The sequence below is a fragment of the Bemisia tabaci genome, chromosome 1 (genome assembly GCF_918797505.1).
Source record: "Bemisia tabaci chromosome 1, PGI_BMITA_v3".
Classification (NCBI taxonomy): domain Eukaryota; kingdom Metazoa; phylum Arthropoda; class Insecta; order Hemiptera; family Aleyrodidae; genus Bemisia; species Bemisia tabaci.
In genome coordinates, this window is record NC_092793.1 from 73,133,953 (window position 1) to 73,149,484 (window position 15,532).

The following is a 15,532-nucleotide window of genomic DNA, read 5'->3' on the forward strand; positions in this document are numbered from 1 at the left end:
CCCAAAAAATCTCTTCTTTTTGTTCCAGTGTTAGTTGGCAGCAGTTCCGCTCATGATTTAATTTTGATCACAAGTTTAGGAAAAAATATTTTTCCTAATCCACCTTAAATTATTTAATTATACCATGTCAGGAATGACTATCTGATAATTTTGAAAAGTCCAGTCTTTAAAATTTTTCTTCTCTATACATGTTTGTTTTTCTGCATCTTCTCCCTCTATTTTGTGTCTGTGTCTTCAAAATTATTACTGAGTTTTTCTTTTTTTCTTTTGGATCATACTTCTGCATACCTTTTTTTAGTCTAATATAATTTGCCTCTTTCATTCTTATGCTCGGAACCAAATTCGCTAGTTGACACGGAATACTCTCTCTGAACGATTTGCTGCTTATGTCTCAGCATGGCATGCAGTTGGTGGCTCGTGGCAAATGTTACCATTTTCTATGCTCAGACGCTTTTTCAGATAAAGCTATTCTTGAATAGATGCAGCCAATATGTTTCTCACCTTGGTTGAGAAACTTATAAGGAGGCGTTAAAATATTAATTTTTATTTTATATTTTGGTCCCTATATTGTTGTTTTTGCAATCATTTAATTTTTCTGTGGTCCATTTTCTTATTTAAAAATTACGCGGTCCTCTTTCACGTGAAACAAAGTTTCTCAAAAAGTCATACCCTTGCAGTCTTTCAATCAACAGAACTGTCTTCGAAGATTAGTATACCAACAACTCATAGTATTGTTTCCACTTTTTATATCTTCCCTGCTCAAAACAAATAACTTGCATGCAGTTGGGAGCTGACACTTCCTTCTTTTTTTCTTTTTCGCATCTTTCTAATAGTATCAGTATTTTTGCATGTATTCAACTTTGTCAAGGAGCAGAGCTGTATAATAGATGCCAACTTATCTAAGTTAGTCTCTTTATTATTCAGCAGAAGAATTATTTCAATTTTCCTTATAAGTACCTGCATGAGTGCTCATCCTATTCTATGAAATTTCCTAGAATGCTTGAATGTTTTGCCTATATTTATTCTTCATTCATTATTTGCATTGCATTTGAAATCCCTCTGCCAATGCGCGGTAGGATCTCAAAACTCGTCCCTAGGAATGGCTGACCTGTGTGAATTGTTCTTGTCTGCTTCTGATTTTTAGACCTTGTGAAAGTTTAAACCATTATTTCAATGTTAGCCTTATAGATCAATATCTTTTTATGAAATGAAAATTCTCAAGAAACATCTTGAAAGGACAAATAATTCAATGCTGATTTGTCTGACCATGAGAGAAAAGTAGAAAAATTGAGTCTAGTATCAACCAGCGGTGTTTCATTTCCTGTGAAAATAATAATGTATAGGATTCACTTCCACTTTTTATTTTATTAAAATCGAAAGTGCAAGTGAGTCATCTATATATTATTATTTTTACATATTAAACTTATGCTGACTTCATAAGTGTTTTCTACATTTTCATTTCCTAGCCACTTATTTTGGGTATGAATTTCAGGAACAAAATCCTCACATAGAGGTCAGTGCCTTGGAGTTATTTTTGCATTACGTGCGCACAACTCCTGGACCACACTTGGCGGAGTGCTGGTCTTCCCTCTTTCCTCTCTTGCGTGACGCTCCGAATCTCCAACCGCCCTCCCAGTTCCTCCTGTTCACCGTGCTCTCTGAATTTGTTCATCGCACCAGCTCACCTCTACCTGATAAGAAAGATCAGAAAGATTTACAGGATATTACCGCTAAGGTAAGCCTGCATTTTTATTTTCTCATTGTGTCTCCGCTTTTTTAATCAGAATTAGAAAGAATTTCTTGCATCCAATATTTTTACTCTCGAATGATCTTGAACTATCTTGCAGGTCCAATTGATTACACAATTTTGAAAACCCTCACCTACAAAATATTATTTTAAGGAAATTTCCCATTAAACCATATCAATGGTGGAACGTCCAAACCACCTATCTCAGTTTGCGACGTTGCAGACTTCCTGTCACACCCTATTTTTAAATGGAGAACTACTCATTGTCAAATTTTTAAAACCTCCTTAATTTTTCTGCTCTTTGTGAAGAAAATTCCGGGAAAACTTCAAGGAATAATGTTGATTTGTTCTTCTTCAAAAAAAAAAAAAAGGGAGCGGAGATTTTGAAACACGTCAAACGAGATATATGGTTTGGAAGTTTCTTCGTCAATATGTATCTGTGTCAGTGGTGGAATTACCAAGTCAGCACTGCATTTCTCGTTTTCCTCGCCTGAGATCTCTCATTAACAGGTGGGAAGCATCCTTGCAGTGCCCACTACATGGACAAGAAACAAATACATTAAAGAAGCACAGATTTCGAAAGGTTGGTGCCAAGATCTAGTCAATAATCTTTGTGATTAGGTACAAATTTAGGGACTTTTCTAGATGAACCTTGGAAAGCCCTTGGCAAATGCCATTTCTCAACATATTTAACTCTATCACACTCCTGTAGCTCAGCCCCTTGCTCCTTTGCTCATTCCTTCTTCATACCTTTACCATTTCTGGAATCCGAATTTCCCAGAACCGCTCTTTGTAGGTAATTCAAAGTGCAAAGTTTCATGTTTGGTGCAAGTAAGGTAAAATTTGCATACGGCAAAAAAACGGCAAGGATAAGATATTGAAAAAAAGATAATTATTTTGACCCCCCAGAAAATGGACTTTTGTGGAAGTAAAGAAAAGGTAATGAAAATGCTAGGAATTTAAATAATGAGGTACTGAAGACACCCATAGTTCTTTCAAATTCAAGACCTCAATACCTGCAAGCCCCCCCCCCCCCCCCGTCTCTCCTTAGTTTTTTAAAATCAGCATAAATTGAGTTTAATTTTTGAGTTGACTCCAACTCCAGATCTCTGGTTTTCAGCGCAACTCTACAAGACTTCGCACTTAATCAGATTGCATGGCAAGCCCCACTTGACTATTCCACATTGAAAGGGCTCAATTGTATGCTTTCTCTGAAAGTCTAAAATAAATTCAGTAAAACGTAATAATTTTTTTCATTCAAACCCTTTTCATTTTTCCTAAAAAAATCAATATAAGAAACTAAATCACCACACGGCAGGCTGGTAGAAAAAGTTTGATAGTCTTCAAAGCAATAATTCAACATGTCTCTGTATGGTGTTTCCAGCTAATAGAATCTTGTTCTCAAATCGGAGGCGCCTGTTTAGAGCAAACCACTTGGTTGAGACGAAATTTAGCTGTGCGAGAAGAGGAACCAAGCTTGACCTCTAATAATGAAAAGGACTCGGATCGAAGTAAGTATTTCGTACGGAATATTTATGTGCTTATTTCATGCAAATTCAAAGAATACTTTCTTAAATGTGCTCAAAATTCACCAAAGCACTCCACTATCTACGATTAGACCTCTTCCCATTTGCGGAAGGATGTCGCAATCTCATTATCGCTATTGCATATATTCCCATGGGATACTTAGGAATATTTCTCATCGCACAGAAACATTTGAACTTACAACCATTTGTCCGAATAAGTTCAAAAATTTAAGTTCTAAGATTCGAGTATCGGGAAAAATATTTTTAAAAGAATCATTGATTTTGCTTCTTTAAATTTCATGCTCAATTAATCATATTAATCCTTGGACCTGCCCTAAAAATTCAATTTTTTTCATAGCATGTATGATATATTTCTTCTCACCGTGGCAAAAAATCAGTATCTAAAATCAATTCATTTCAAATTTTAGTTCCATTTGATTAGCCGTAAGCTTTGCTAAAAAGGAGAGCAATAAATGTTGTGCCACTGTACCCTCGGTACGATTATCAGTGCCGATTATTTCACTTTTCCTTGCCGTGGTTAATCATAATGCAATTAGGTAATAATGTTTTGATTGAAGCAAAAAGATGAAGTAAAAAGTATGATCATTGTATTTTAGGGGCCTTTGCAGTTACGGTCCACCTTAATCATGGCTAGACAACACTGAAATGTGCTATTTATCTGGCTCTGATCTATTTTAATTTTTTCAATAATGTATGTCCCTCAAAAGCAGGTGGAATGGCTCAACACAGTGTAACAGCGCTGAGTGTCTTGGCACAGTTGCTTGCACCAATGTTAGATGTCACCTATGGTAGTCAAGAAAAGGAACGTGTAGTAACTTTGCTCACAACTTTAATGTACAACGTAACACCATACTTGAAAAATCACTCGTAAGTACATTTTATATTGAAAAGATGATGTGTTTGTTTGCCCCAAAAAAATATTCAAAGGGAATTTGAAGAAAATCTTTTTCGAGAAATCTCAGTAATAATTAACCAATTTGATAACCTTACATAATAGCACCATGAAAGCAGGAATCTACCCCTTACATTTAAAAGTGTGTAGCATTGCAGAACCTTTAAATTTCTGTGACAGTCATATTCATGTTTGGATTGACATAGAAATAATAGGTAAAGTTAAATTTGTATGCATTTTTTTCTTTTTAAGAAGGTGGTCTCCTACATATTAAATATTTTCAGATTTTTAAGTGATACTGCTTCCCAAAATCCTCCTTTTAACTTGACTCACGGTTCGCAAAAGCCGATCAGTTCAAATTAGAAAAATAAAAACAAAAGTTAAAAAAAAAACACCTATGAATATTTGCAGTATGCACCAATGAAACTCCCCCCCCCCCCCCAAAAAAAAAAAAAAAGATGTTAAGCACCAGTGGATATCTGGCTTTAGTCGGATTAATTTTAACTATGAAAATTAGTCTGCATTTATTTTAAAAAATTTTTTTAACTCGCTAGACACAAAATGTTCGCAGAATTTTTCAAGGCGCTCTGTTGTTAAGTCTTCTGTAAAATAAATGATCAAATCATGAAAGGAAATCAATCAATATGGAATTCAGTCAGGCAGATATTGATAAGTCTGTCCAATTTTAATGCAAATGTCCCATTTTTCAGGCAACGAAATGCTAGTAGCTTTTACGCCTGCTCTCAGTTGCTAGCAAGCTTGAGTGGGTTCCAGTACACACGGAAAGCATGGAAGAAAGATGCACTTGATCTCCTATTGGACCCTGCTCTATTTCAGATGGAAGCCAGGTCTCTACCGTTTTGGAAAACCATCACTGATAACCTTATGTCTCAAGACACAACCACCTTCAGGGATCTCTTGTGTAAGTTAAAAATTTAAGTCGTATTCATGCTGCAAAAAGTAGTCGAATGAGGCATTTTGTTAAATCTTTCTGCTTTTTAGTCGTGCGGCGAAGCCGTATAGACTCTAGGTTTCGCCGGGGGCTAAAAAGTGTCCACACTTTTAGGCTAAGTCCAAGAGGAGAATTTTCGAGGAACCAAGTAACATATGAGGTATTGATATCGGTGCATTTTGGCCCAATGGAGATGTTACATGTGCGAGGAATTTGCAATTTAACTGTTGATTCTTGTATAAAAGTTCGCGAGGAACACAATGGTGCCACTGGTTTTCTCTGAAATCATCTCCCAAGCTCAAAAAAAGCTCTCAAGTTGAGGCCAAAATGGAGGGGATATCCCACCTTACCCTGAGAGTCCACGTCTACATGAAGACAAACTCTCCATGCAAAGATAGGGAGCAAATACATTAGCAGGGTTGCCGTGTTTTCAGTTTTGGAGTCCCCAGATAAATTGGTAGCCCTGTCAATGTATTAGCTCCCTATCTTTGCATGGAGAGTTGGTCTTGATCTAGACTTGGACTCTCAGGGTAGGGTGGGATATTCCCTTCATTTTGGCCTCAACTTGAGTGCTTTTTTTTGAGCTTGGGAGATGATTTCAGAGAAAACCAGTGGCACCATCGTGTTTCTCGTGACCTTTTACCCAAGATTCAACAGTCAAATCGCAAATTCCTCACACATGCAACATCTCCATTATGCCAAATGGAATTTCTGATCATTTAGCCATGGTTTGGTAGCGTTTAGCAATCAACTGTGACCATAATGTAAAGAACCCACACAGGTGCCTTTCGGCGGAATGTCGCCCTATGGCATTCTTTATCATCAAGTCACTGTTGAACATTTACTGTTAAGTAGCGTTTAGCAACCAAGTATAGCCAAAATTTCCAGAACTCATACCTCAGATGTTCAAAGAGTGTTAACATGTGTCGCCAAATGGAATTTCTGATCATTTAGCCATGGTTTGGTAGCGTTTAGCAATCAACTGTGACCATAATGTAAAGAACCCACACAGGTGCCTTTCGGCGGAATGTCGCCCTATGGCATTCTTTATCATCGAGTCACAGTTTAATAGCGTAAATAAGCAACCAACGGTGGCCAAAATGTCAAGACTCCAAACTGGTGCTTTTTGGCTGAATTTCGCCCAATAGGATCTTTGATGATTTATCAGTAATGGTTGATGTTTATGTTGATTAATTATTACTGTCTGAAAGTGAATCCTGTGGGAGAATATTATAGGGTTGGTTCAAACAAGTTTTAGAATTTTTTTCCTTAGCGCTAATGGACCCTAAGGGACAACTTCAATTCATCGAACTAAAAGTTTTCAATGTTCATAACCATTTTTTAACTGTCAGAACTCTCTAGACCACATTTTATTCATGATGAATTTAAAGAATATCGCTGTCAAAAGTTGAGTTCTCCTTCAATTTAGCATTTTTTGTCATTACCTTAAAGACCATACGGAAAGTGCTAAATCTACGGAAAACTCAACTTTTCACAGCGATATTCTTCAAATTTATCATGAATATAATGTGGTCTAGTGAGTTCTGACATTTAAAAATGGGTATGAACATTTAAGGCTTTATTTTCCTTGAATTTAAGTGGTTTTTCAGGGTCTACGGTAAGAAAAAAAAGTCTAAAACACGTTAAAAGTTACTTGAACCTACCCTATAATGTTGAGCTATGACTTCAACTTTCATGAACCCTTACTTGTGCCTTTCAGCTTGATTTTGCTAAATGGAATTATTTATGATTGAAGTCGTGGTTGAGTTTACTATGCTGATAAAATATCATTGGAAACTTTAGGTTTCACTATCATAGTCTTCTAAAAATAACCATCAGCATTACTGCACCAACCAAAATCTAGCCCAAAAAAAAAAAATAATTCGGCTGAAAAAGTGGGAGAAGTTGGGATGTGCAGTCTCAAAATAAAAATACCTAGCTGTGATTGGACATAGCTTTGCTTTCATTGAGACTTTCAAATTTTATGAATAAAAAACAGTAAGCGTTTAGCAAAAACAGTTAGTTTTGTCCTTACCCGTAGACCATACAAAAAGAGCTAAATTGAAGGAGAACTTAGCTTTTGACAGCGATGCTCTTCAAATTTTTCATATACCTATACAATGTGTTCTAGTGAGTTTGGATGGTAAAAAATGGTCAGGAACATTTAAAGCTTTATTTTCCATGAATGTAAGTTGTCGTTCAGGATAGATTCTGACGACTAGATCCTTACTAGAGTAAGGAAAGAAAGTCTAAAATTGTTAAAAGTCACAGAAAAACGCGAAAAAAGAAAAAATTCGGAAAAGGAAGTCAAATTTACATAATAATTAAATTAACATAAAAATTTCGTAAAAAGTATTGGAAATTACGAACAAATGTATTTACGTAAAAACTGTATTAAAAAGAAAGTTAATTTTAATTAAGAAAAATAATCTTGGTAAATCAATTTCTCACGTAAATTTGACTCAAAATTCATTTAAAAAACAGGGCTGGATTTACCTACTTGCCGCCCATGGGCCGGATTTACCTACTTGCTGCCTATGGGCCACCTGTATTTTGCCGCCCCCTTCTCATTCGTTTCGAAACATCAATAAAAAACAACTTAATCGGCCCGAAACAGTAACAGAGAAACAACTTAAAACGGGACTAAGGCCGCAAATAATAAAAAGAAACACATAAAATATAATAAGAAACCCGGGACGTTTCGCAGGGATCACACCCGCATTTTCAACCGGCAAAACAAGAAAAATTAAAAGAAAGGACACTATGCCCCTCACTACTAGCAAAAGTTCGCACGGAACTTTGCGCGAAAGTTAAGTTCCGTAAACCTATCTATGTGTGAACAAGGCCTTCCATTTGTAAGAAATGAAGGTAAAAATTATGCAAGAACAAACATAAGTGTGGTTTAATAATTTTAACTTCCGCCGGCGCGCCGCGCTGACCGCACTGTGTTTGGCACAATGCGTGAAGTATTCGTACAGTCTTGTAGGCGTTATGCGTTTCACGCCGACCGCCGCACAGTGGATTGAGTCAATTAGAGGGGTTGGACATGAAATTTTTGACAAAATCTGCAAATGTTGATGTTTATTTCGTCACATTTTAAAGTTCAAGGGGTGATACTGGAAGAAAATATCACGAGAAAACCAGTGGAACAGCTTGTAGAACATTAGGTTCTTGTATAAACGGAGTTATGAGCGTTTTAAGTTCCCAAATTTTTTCCGACCTCTCTCATTGACTCGATTCACCGTGCGCCGCGCTGAGGGCTTCTCCTTTTTATCTCAAGTCCTCATCATCACTGCTGCACCGCTCCATGCCAAATTGCGTGTTTAGTTTCTCTCTTAACTCGACTAATTAAAGGTGCTGTCTCTTGTGTCACCGAAAGACGCTTTCTCGTTTGTAATTTTTTTTTTCTGAATCCGATTTTTTTTAAACCTACATTTTAAAAAAATGCAAAATTTGCCGCCCCCTGCGTTAAGAAATGAGAGATGCCTTACTCCATTACCCAATGCATCTGACGAGTTTTTCAATTCAAAAAGGAACGTATGACACTCCACAAAGAAATCACGTTTGAAGCGCAAACCGGATAAAACACGATTTGTCAAAAGTATTCATTAAGTGTTGCACTTTCCACAGAAGCATACTGCACAAAAATGTCACTGTAACGACTTCCGGATATGGTTGCGACCAACTTAAGGCTCAAAATTTTGATTTGTTCGCTCCCTAAAAAAAATGGTCCATCTCAGTAACTGTGCTCACCACAACTGACGGGGGACTGACTGTGATCCCGGGTCACATGCAGGCTGTCGGTGGTCTCATTGTTCAGGGTTGAAATCCTTCCTCTTATTTAATTGTTTTTTAAATAAACCTATGCTAGGACACTATCCCTGAATAACAAACAGACCAATTTGGCTGCAATGCTCCGAGCCCTGCACGTGTGAACTTGAGTCATTCGTTTTTGGGTGATTTCACGATAACAGGAATAGTTAAAATGTGAAGTACCTTAGAAATGAAAGTGCACCAATTTTAACAGGATTTCATTACCTCATTTTAAAGGTATTAAACTTCCTTTTTCCAGCTTTGGCACGCTCTATTTTGATTCAGTGCAAAGTTAAAGTGATTGATAAACAAGCCATTGAATCAGGTATCAGCGCTTTCCGCGGGACTGCTGGAGGTCCACGCAAACATGGCGGCCCTGCCAAATTGTGTCGGTTACGTAACAGACACAGCGTAACCGACACTCAAAAATGTGAGATTAAATATGATACAACAGATGAAACTTGGCAATTCTTGAGTTATGAGGTGGAATTAGTGCTGCCTTAAAAGTTTCCTAAACTTTGGAGACTTCCTTGTAGTTTAATACTATTAAATTGAGGTTTTTGCGCAGTGAGGAATTAGTGCTACACACGTAAAAATCACTGGTTTTCATAATAATTAAAGTTTTCATTGTAAAAAAAACTGACTTATTAGTAATAGTTTTGTCAAGAAGACTTCAGTGAACAATTTGATGGCAGTTTTGAAACTCCTGACTCCATCTGGCGAGATAAACACTGCACTTTATACAACTGCAAAAATGTGTTGCCAAATGGGGCGACACCTCTTTCTTATGACTTTTCTCGCTCAATAATAAACATTTCAGTTCAAACTGGCAATTTTCTTGAACACTAGAGTCTCTTTTCAGCAAATATTGCCGAAGAGTTCATGATCAGTACTGATTTGTTACCGTAAATTGCTCTTTTGCTTCAAAATCGGGGTTGGCGACGCGTAACCGACCGGACATTTTCGGCCTTTAAAGTCTCATATTATTAAATATAATAATAATTCATCATATTTTTTAGCATGGATAGGTTCAGGGACATCATTCCTATTGATTAATTAATTTGGTTTTCAATCGTTTTGCCCTATGTCGTTCAAAACCCACGGCGACACGACTATTCCTATTATCGTGAAATCACCTTTTACGACTTTTCCGAGGGTCGGTGGCCGCTAGCCTAGCCCCGCCGCCCCCCGCCGCGGGCCGCTGTGAGGCCCGCTCGAATGAGGCTCAATTTGGGTTCGGGCTTCGGGTGCGATTATTCTATCGTCTAGCGACTGGCCACTACGCGGCCCAACCCCTCGAAGACGCTCCGCGCCACCAGACTATCGATATTTTAGACCAAAATATTGTATCGATATTTCAACGTTTCTATATCGTCCGTATCGATACATTTATCTCCAGAAATATCGAATCGATTTTTCTTTCTTTCTTCTGCTGAGTTGTGTATTTTACACCTCGGAAAATCGGAAATTATGGTCAATTTTTCATAGTTCGAATTTCGGATTTCGCTGGCCAGGTTGTACAGACCTACGTCACAGGGTAAACAAACCTCAAGATGCAAATACCTCCTTTTTTTTCTCTATGTAGGTATAGGACTTTTCGCGTGGCTGCTCGACGGTTTGTTAATCTGTGGAGGTTCTACATTCACGCGTCGCAAGCAACCTGGCGCGTCTGCTTCTTGCTACTGCGAGCGCGCCTTCATTTCCTCCCGCACGCAACAAGGACAACCGCGATGATAAAGAATTCCATTCGGCGAAATCGAGCCGAGAGCAGGCACCACGAGTATATACATATGGGTTATTTTAGTGATGGGTGGGATTTTATTTAAAATTCCTATGAATCCTAGGTTTAGTATTTACTGTAGTAAACAATTATCAATTATTCCATCACTTCTTCGGATTATTTATTTTTAATCAATCTATATTCATGTGAAGTGTAGCTCATCTGCATTTTTCTTTCCCTGGAACCTAAATGTATATTATGAATTTGAATCCATCAGAAACTAAGTCAGTCAAAATCAAATTTAACTACATACGAAGTGAAAACGATTTGTATTTCGCAAATCAAAGTGATTGTTAAAGCAACCAAACTGTGTCAGAAATGTTCCCAAATTACTGGGTAAGGCTTTTATCAGCTCATCATCTGATCCAATAATTTTAATTGTGGCATTTCATTCGGCATGTCGCCGCACGACTTCTATGATACTCAAAGTCTCACATATATAATTTGAAAGGGGGGGTCTGGGGGGGCGGCGCCCCCTCAGCAGGTAGCTTTTGCTACTTGTTTTTCTCTATGTAGGTATAGGACTTTTCGCGTGGCTGCTCGACGGTTTGTTAATCTGTGGAGGTTAAGCTACATTCACGAGTCGCAAGCAACCTGGCGCGTCTGCTTCTTGCTACTGCGAGCGCGCCTTCATTTCCTCCCGCACGCAACAAGGACAACCGCGATGATAAAGAATTCCATTTGGCGAAATCGAGCCGAGAGCAGGCACCACGAGTATATACATATGGGTTATTTTAGTGATGGGTGGGATTTTATTTAAAATTCCTATGAATCCTAGGTTTAGTATTTACTGTAGTAAACAATTATCAATTATTCCATCACTTCTTCGGATTATTTATTTTTAATCAATCTATATTCATGTGAAGTGTAGCTCATCTGCATTTTTCTTTCCCTGGAACCTAAATGTATATTATGAATTTGAATCCATCAGAAACTAAGTCAGTCAAAATCAAATTTAACTACATACGAAGTGAAAACGATTTGTATTTCGCAAATCAAAGTGATTGTTAAAGCAACCAAACTGTGTCAGAAATGTTCCCAAATTACTGGGTAAGGCTTTTATCAGCTCATCATCTGATCCAATAATTTTAATTGTGGCATTTCATTCGGCATGTCGCCGCACGACTTCTATGATACTCAAAGTCTCACATATATAATTTGAAAGGGGGGGTCTGGGGGGGCGGCGCCCCCTCAGCAGGTAGCTTTTGCTACTTGTTAACTTATGTGTGCAATCTACCGAAGATCTAATTTCTATCTTGAATTTTTTTGCCTCTGTTACAGCTCGAGTATCTTTTTCTCAGGGCAATTCCCTCAGCATTTTTTCAAGTCGTGAACAGGAATATGAGCAAAGGGCTCAACTGTTGAAACGGCTATCTTTTGCGATTCTCTGCAGCGAACGAGATCAATTTTGCAAGCTAATGCCAGAAATTCAAGGTACTTTAGTTTTCTTTTACAGATTTCCATTGATTTCTAGTATATATTCCTGTGTGCATTTATTCATTGGTGTAACATGCACCCGTGCAGATCCTGCCATGCAGCGGGCTCCTAGGTTGTGAGGAATTTCTTTTTTCTCTATTTTGATTCTGGGTTTTGGCTTTAAGCATTTGTCCTTTTCCTAGGGTTGTTAGCCAAACTCTGCTATGCCACTGATTGTATCAGGTAGTTTCATAAAAGTTGGTCAAAAGCTGTGCAATCCTCAGTAAATGCAATGAGTAGTCATCAAGATTTATTAATCCTGTGCCTCTATTATGGCTTTGCCTACCGTCAATTTATAGGAAGAGTTGTCAATTTAACTGACCATTTAAGAAAACAAAAAATTAAAAATAAATAAATAAAATTGAAAGCTCTAAATCAAAGCTAAAATTAGCAGGAAATAAAATTCATTTTCTCATCTTAATCATATGTTTTCAATTTTTTATCCTAATTTTATTCATTCGTTACTTTTTCCCTCAAATCATGGTTGTACATTTGGTGCTAGTTTTTGGTTTCATTAATTAACATCAATTTTTATCAATTCTTTCTCCAGAACGACTGTCCGAAAGTCTGCGGCTACCGACAGTCGTACCTAATGTGCAAGCTCAAGTGTTCCTTTGTTTCCGTGTCCTGCTGATGCGTATGTCTGCCCACCGAATAACGTCTTTGTGGCCTTTCATTGTCAGTGAAATGGTTCAAGTGTTTCTTCATCTAGAACATGAGCTCTCTAGTGAAACCGAAGAGTGCAGGTATGTTTTTTTCTGTCTCAAGTTTTTTGTGTGCAAGATTTTCATTTTGCCCTGCATTTGTGTGATTTTTGTGTTTCTAATCCTCACAGTGGAAGGAGTCCAAGGGTTGTAACCAGTAAAACTTAAGCGTGTGGATCATGGATATTGGACTACTCAAAATATTTTTTTCCCAAGTTTGTTTTTCTTTCAAACTAAAACTATTGAAAATAAACAGCATGCGCATTCAAGCTTAGTAATTGTTTCAGAAGCAGGGTGAATAGTAAATCTAGTTTATTTTGAAAAATTTAGTCACCGGATCACGTTTTGATTCTATGCAATAGTCTTCTCTGTTAAACTATCAATCATGAAGAGAAAGGAGAAAGTTTTTCCCACCAATTTGTGACGAAATGAATATCAAATTTTATAAAAGATAAATGAATAAATGACAGAATAAAAGGAATCAAAATCTCCTTTGACCTCGCGCAGTTAAATGAGCACTGGATCAAACATTTAGTCAAGCTTTGATAGTTTTAGAAGAAAATTCTGTTTACTTCTCTTTCATCATCATCCTCAATAAAATCCATCAGTATGCTTGTAGAGAAAATCAGAAGAAATAAAAGATTTTGAAGCTTTTCAATTCCCTTGTCTAGTCAGTAGTATTGCAGCCGATTTGTCATCAGACATTTTCTCTCAGACAAAATTTTTGAAAACTTCGAATATGCTGTGCTGACCAGTTGTGAGCTGCCAGGCTAAGCAAGAAGGATGATTTTGCATGGTTTTTCATCTCTTCTCCTTCACTGTAATACTGTACTGAAGATTAATTCCTGTCTGGAATTATCAACTCAAAGAATCGTCCTACAACTGGTAATGATCGGTCAGAACAGGGAATTAGCAGCAGGGAACTATCTGGTTGAGAATCGGCTGTTTTGAATAGTCTTGGACAAAATATAGTCATTATGCCATGATAAGAATTTTTTTACCTGCAAAAACTAATACATATCTATTTATTTAATTTGGTCCGTGAGAATGGAGGAAAGAGAGAAATATCAGAAAATTATGCGTATTACTGAGATCAAAATCGTTCATGCACACATTTATTATCAGTCCTTTTTTTAATTGAGTGTTATTTTCCATTTCTGTAATCCTGTTATATTCTTCCAAAAATGTTTATTTTGGGCACAAACAAAATTTTAACCTATGTATGTAAGAGCAGTTTTCACGGTGCACTCTGAAGCTCTGGTATGCCTAACATCCACAGCCTCTAGTCCCCCCAAAGTCCTTCAGCTCCCTGGAGATTTTAACGACAAAATCCTAAAAATGCAACTGAATGTGACCAATTTGAAACCCCCTTACAAACCTCTCGTCTTTTTTGTCCTTTTTTCCACCATGAATTCTCACCAGATTTTCATTCCATCCTCCTGGTATCTAACGAACGTTCATTAATAGTCATTTTGCGTTAAAGTAATTATTTATATCTTTAATCATCACCTTTCAAAATATTAGAGTATACAACGGTCTGAGCCAATGATTAAGATGGGGAAGCTAATAATCAAAACGTTATGAAAGATGGCATTGTTTGAAAAATAAAATATCCACATCAATGATTTATGCAAAGAATGGCATACATGCCATCTATGTTTGCTCAATCAGTGACGAGTAAATTTGGTTAGTTAGAAGACATCGGAGGAAAATCGGATACAAATCCAAAGAAATGTTTGGAACTTTTCAGACTTTATGTGGGAAAAATATTCAAGTAATGTAATATCTAGGCAATAAAAATTGAAAGTATATTAAGATCTTTGACATGAAAATTTTCGTGAAAAATGAGGAAATTATTGGGATCTGTGGAAATCAATAAAACTTGCCACCCTGTCAATTGTGGCATTTTTTTTTTTTTTTTTTTTTTTTTTCGGGGTAGGCTATACCGTTACTAAATGGTTTTAGGTACACATATATATGAATCTTTTGTATCAATGATAATTTACGTAAAAAATGGTTTTCCCATTTCGTTTTGCTCTTTACTCACATAATTTGTTTTGTGTGTGTGTGCCTCGGTCTGTGTGTGTCTGTGCCATTCTCATCTGCAGACCTAACTCGAGGTACGTCTTTAACTCAAGCATGTTATACCATTCCACGTTGTACATTCACCTGAGTTTGGCACGCCTCTCTTATATCAGTAACGCTTTTCTGTGTGCTCACTGCAGCTTGTAGATGTTTATTGCGTTTTTGGCTCCTAGTTACATTTTTCATCTCAGTATGTGTCATAATGTGCATGTACCTTATAAGGCCAGCGTTCTAGTTGGAGCAAATCTTGTCCCATAGTTTAATAATTTCTTTGAAACAAAAGTTCCTAGTAGTAGTTTTAACAGTAGATTTTTACGCTTTTTGTTCTAAGTTTTTCTACGTTCATGCAGAGAGTCTACAGGGCTTAAAATGTTCTAAAAAATAACTATCATGCATAAAAGTTTTATCTTTACATCTCAGGTGAGACAGGATACGCTACAAGATTACATTTGTAACACTAGAAAATGTTCGCTCCTGTCGCTCAATGTTTTTCCCCAGCTTGATCAAGAACGGGACAGTCAGAATAGAGATCTCAG

The 15,532-nt window shown here is 37.1% G+C and overlaps 1 protein-coding gene and 1 long non-coding RNA gene across 6 annotated transcripts in view; both read left to right on the forward strand.

Annotated features, from left to right (window-relative positions):
- LOC109033126 (protein DOP1 homolog) overlaps positions 1 to 15,532 on the forward strand; it is a 94,662-nt gene that overhangs the window by 69,960 nt on the left and 9,170 nt on the right. For 4 of the 5 annotated variants that reach the window (XM_019045572.2, XM_072306138.1, XM_019045575.2 and 1 more), the window contains 6 exons: positions 1,493 to 1,735; positions 3,132 to 3,258; positions 4,002 to 4,161; positions 4,897 to 5,108; positions 12,013 to 12,165; positions 12,758 to 12,953. In XM_019045572.2, the coding sequence (XP_018901117.2) occupies positions 1,493 to 1,735; positions 3,132 to 3,258; positions 4,002 to 4,161; positions 4,897 to 5,108; positions 12,013 to 12,165; positions 12,758 to 12,953 (1,091 nt within the window). Of the gene's footprint in view, positions 1 to 1,492; positions 1,736 to 3,131; positions 3,259 to 4,001; positions 4,162 to 4,896; positions 5,109 to 12,012; positions 12,166 to 12,757; positions 12,954 to 15,019; positions 15,032 to 15,532 lie in introns of all 5 variants that reach the window. The other variant, XM_019045574.2, reaches the window with a different exon arrangement.
- On the forward strand, positions 5,134 to 11,909 carry LOC140226007 (uncharacterized). The gene is made up of 2 exons (XR_011900808.1): positions 5,134 to 10,536; positions 11,248 to 11,909. It is a non-coding gene; the product is annotated as an uncharacterized lncRNA (long non-coding RNA).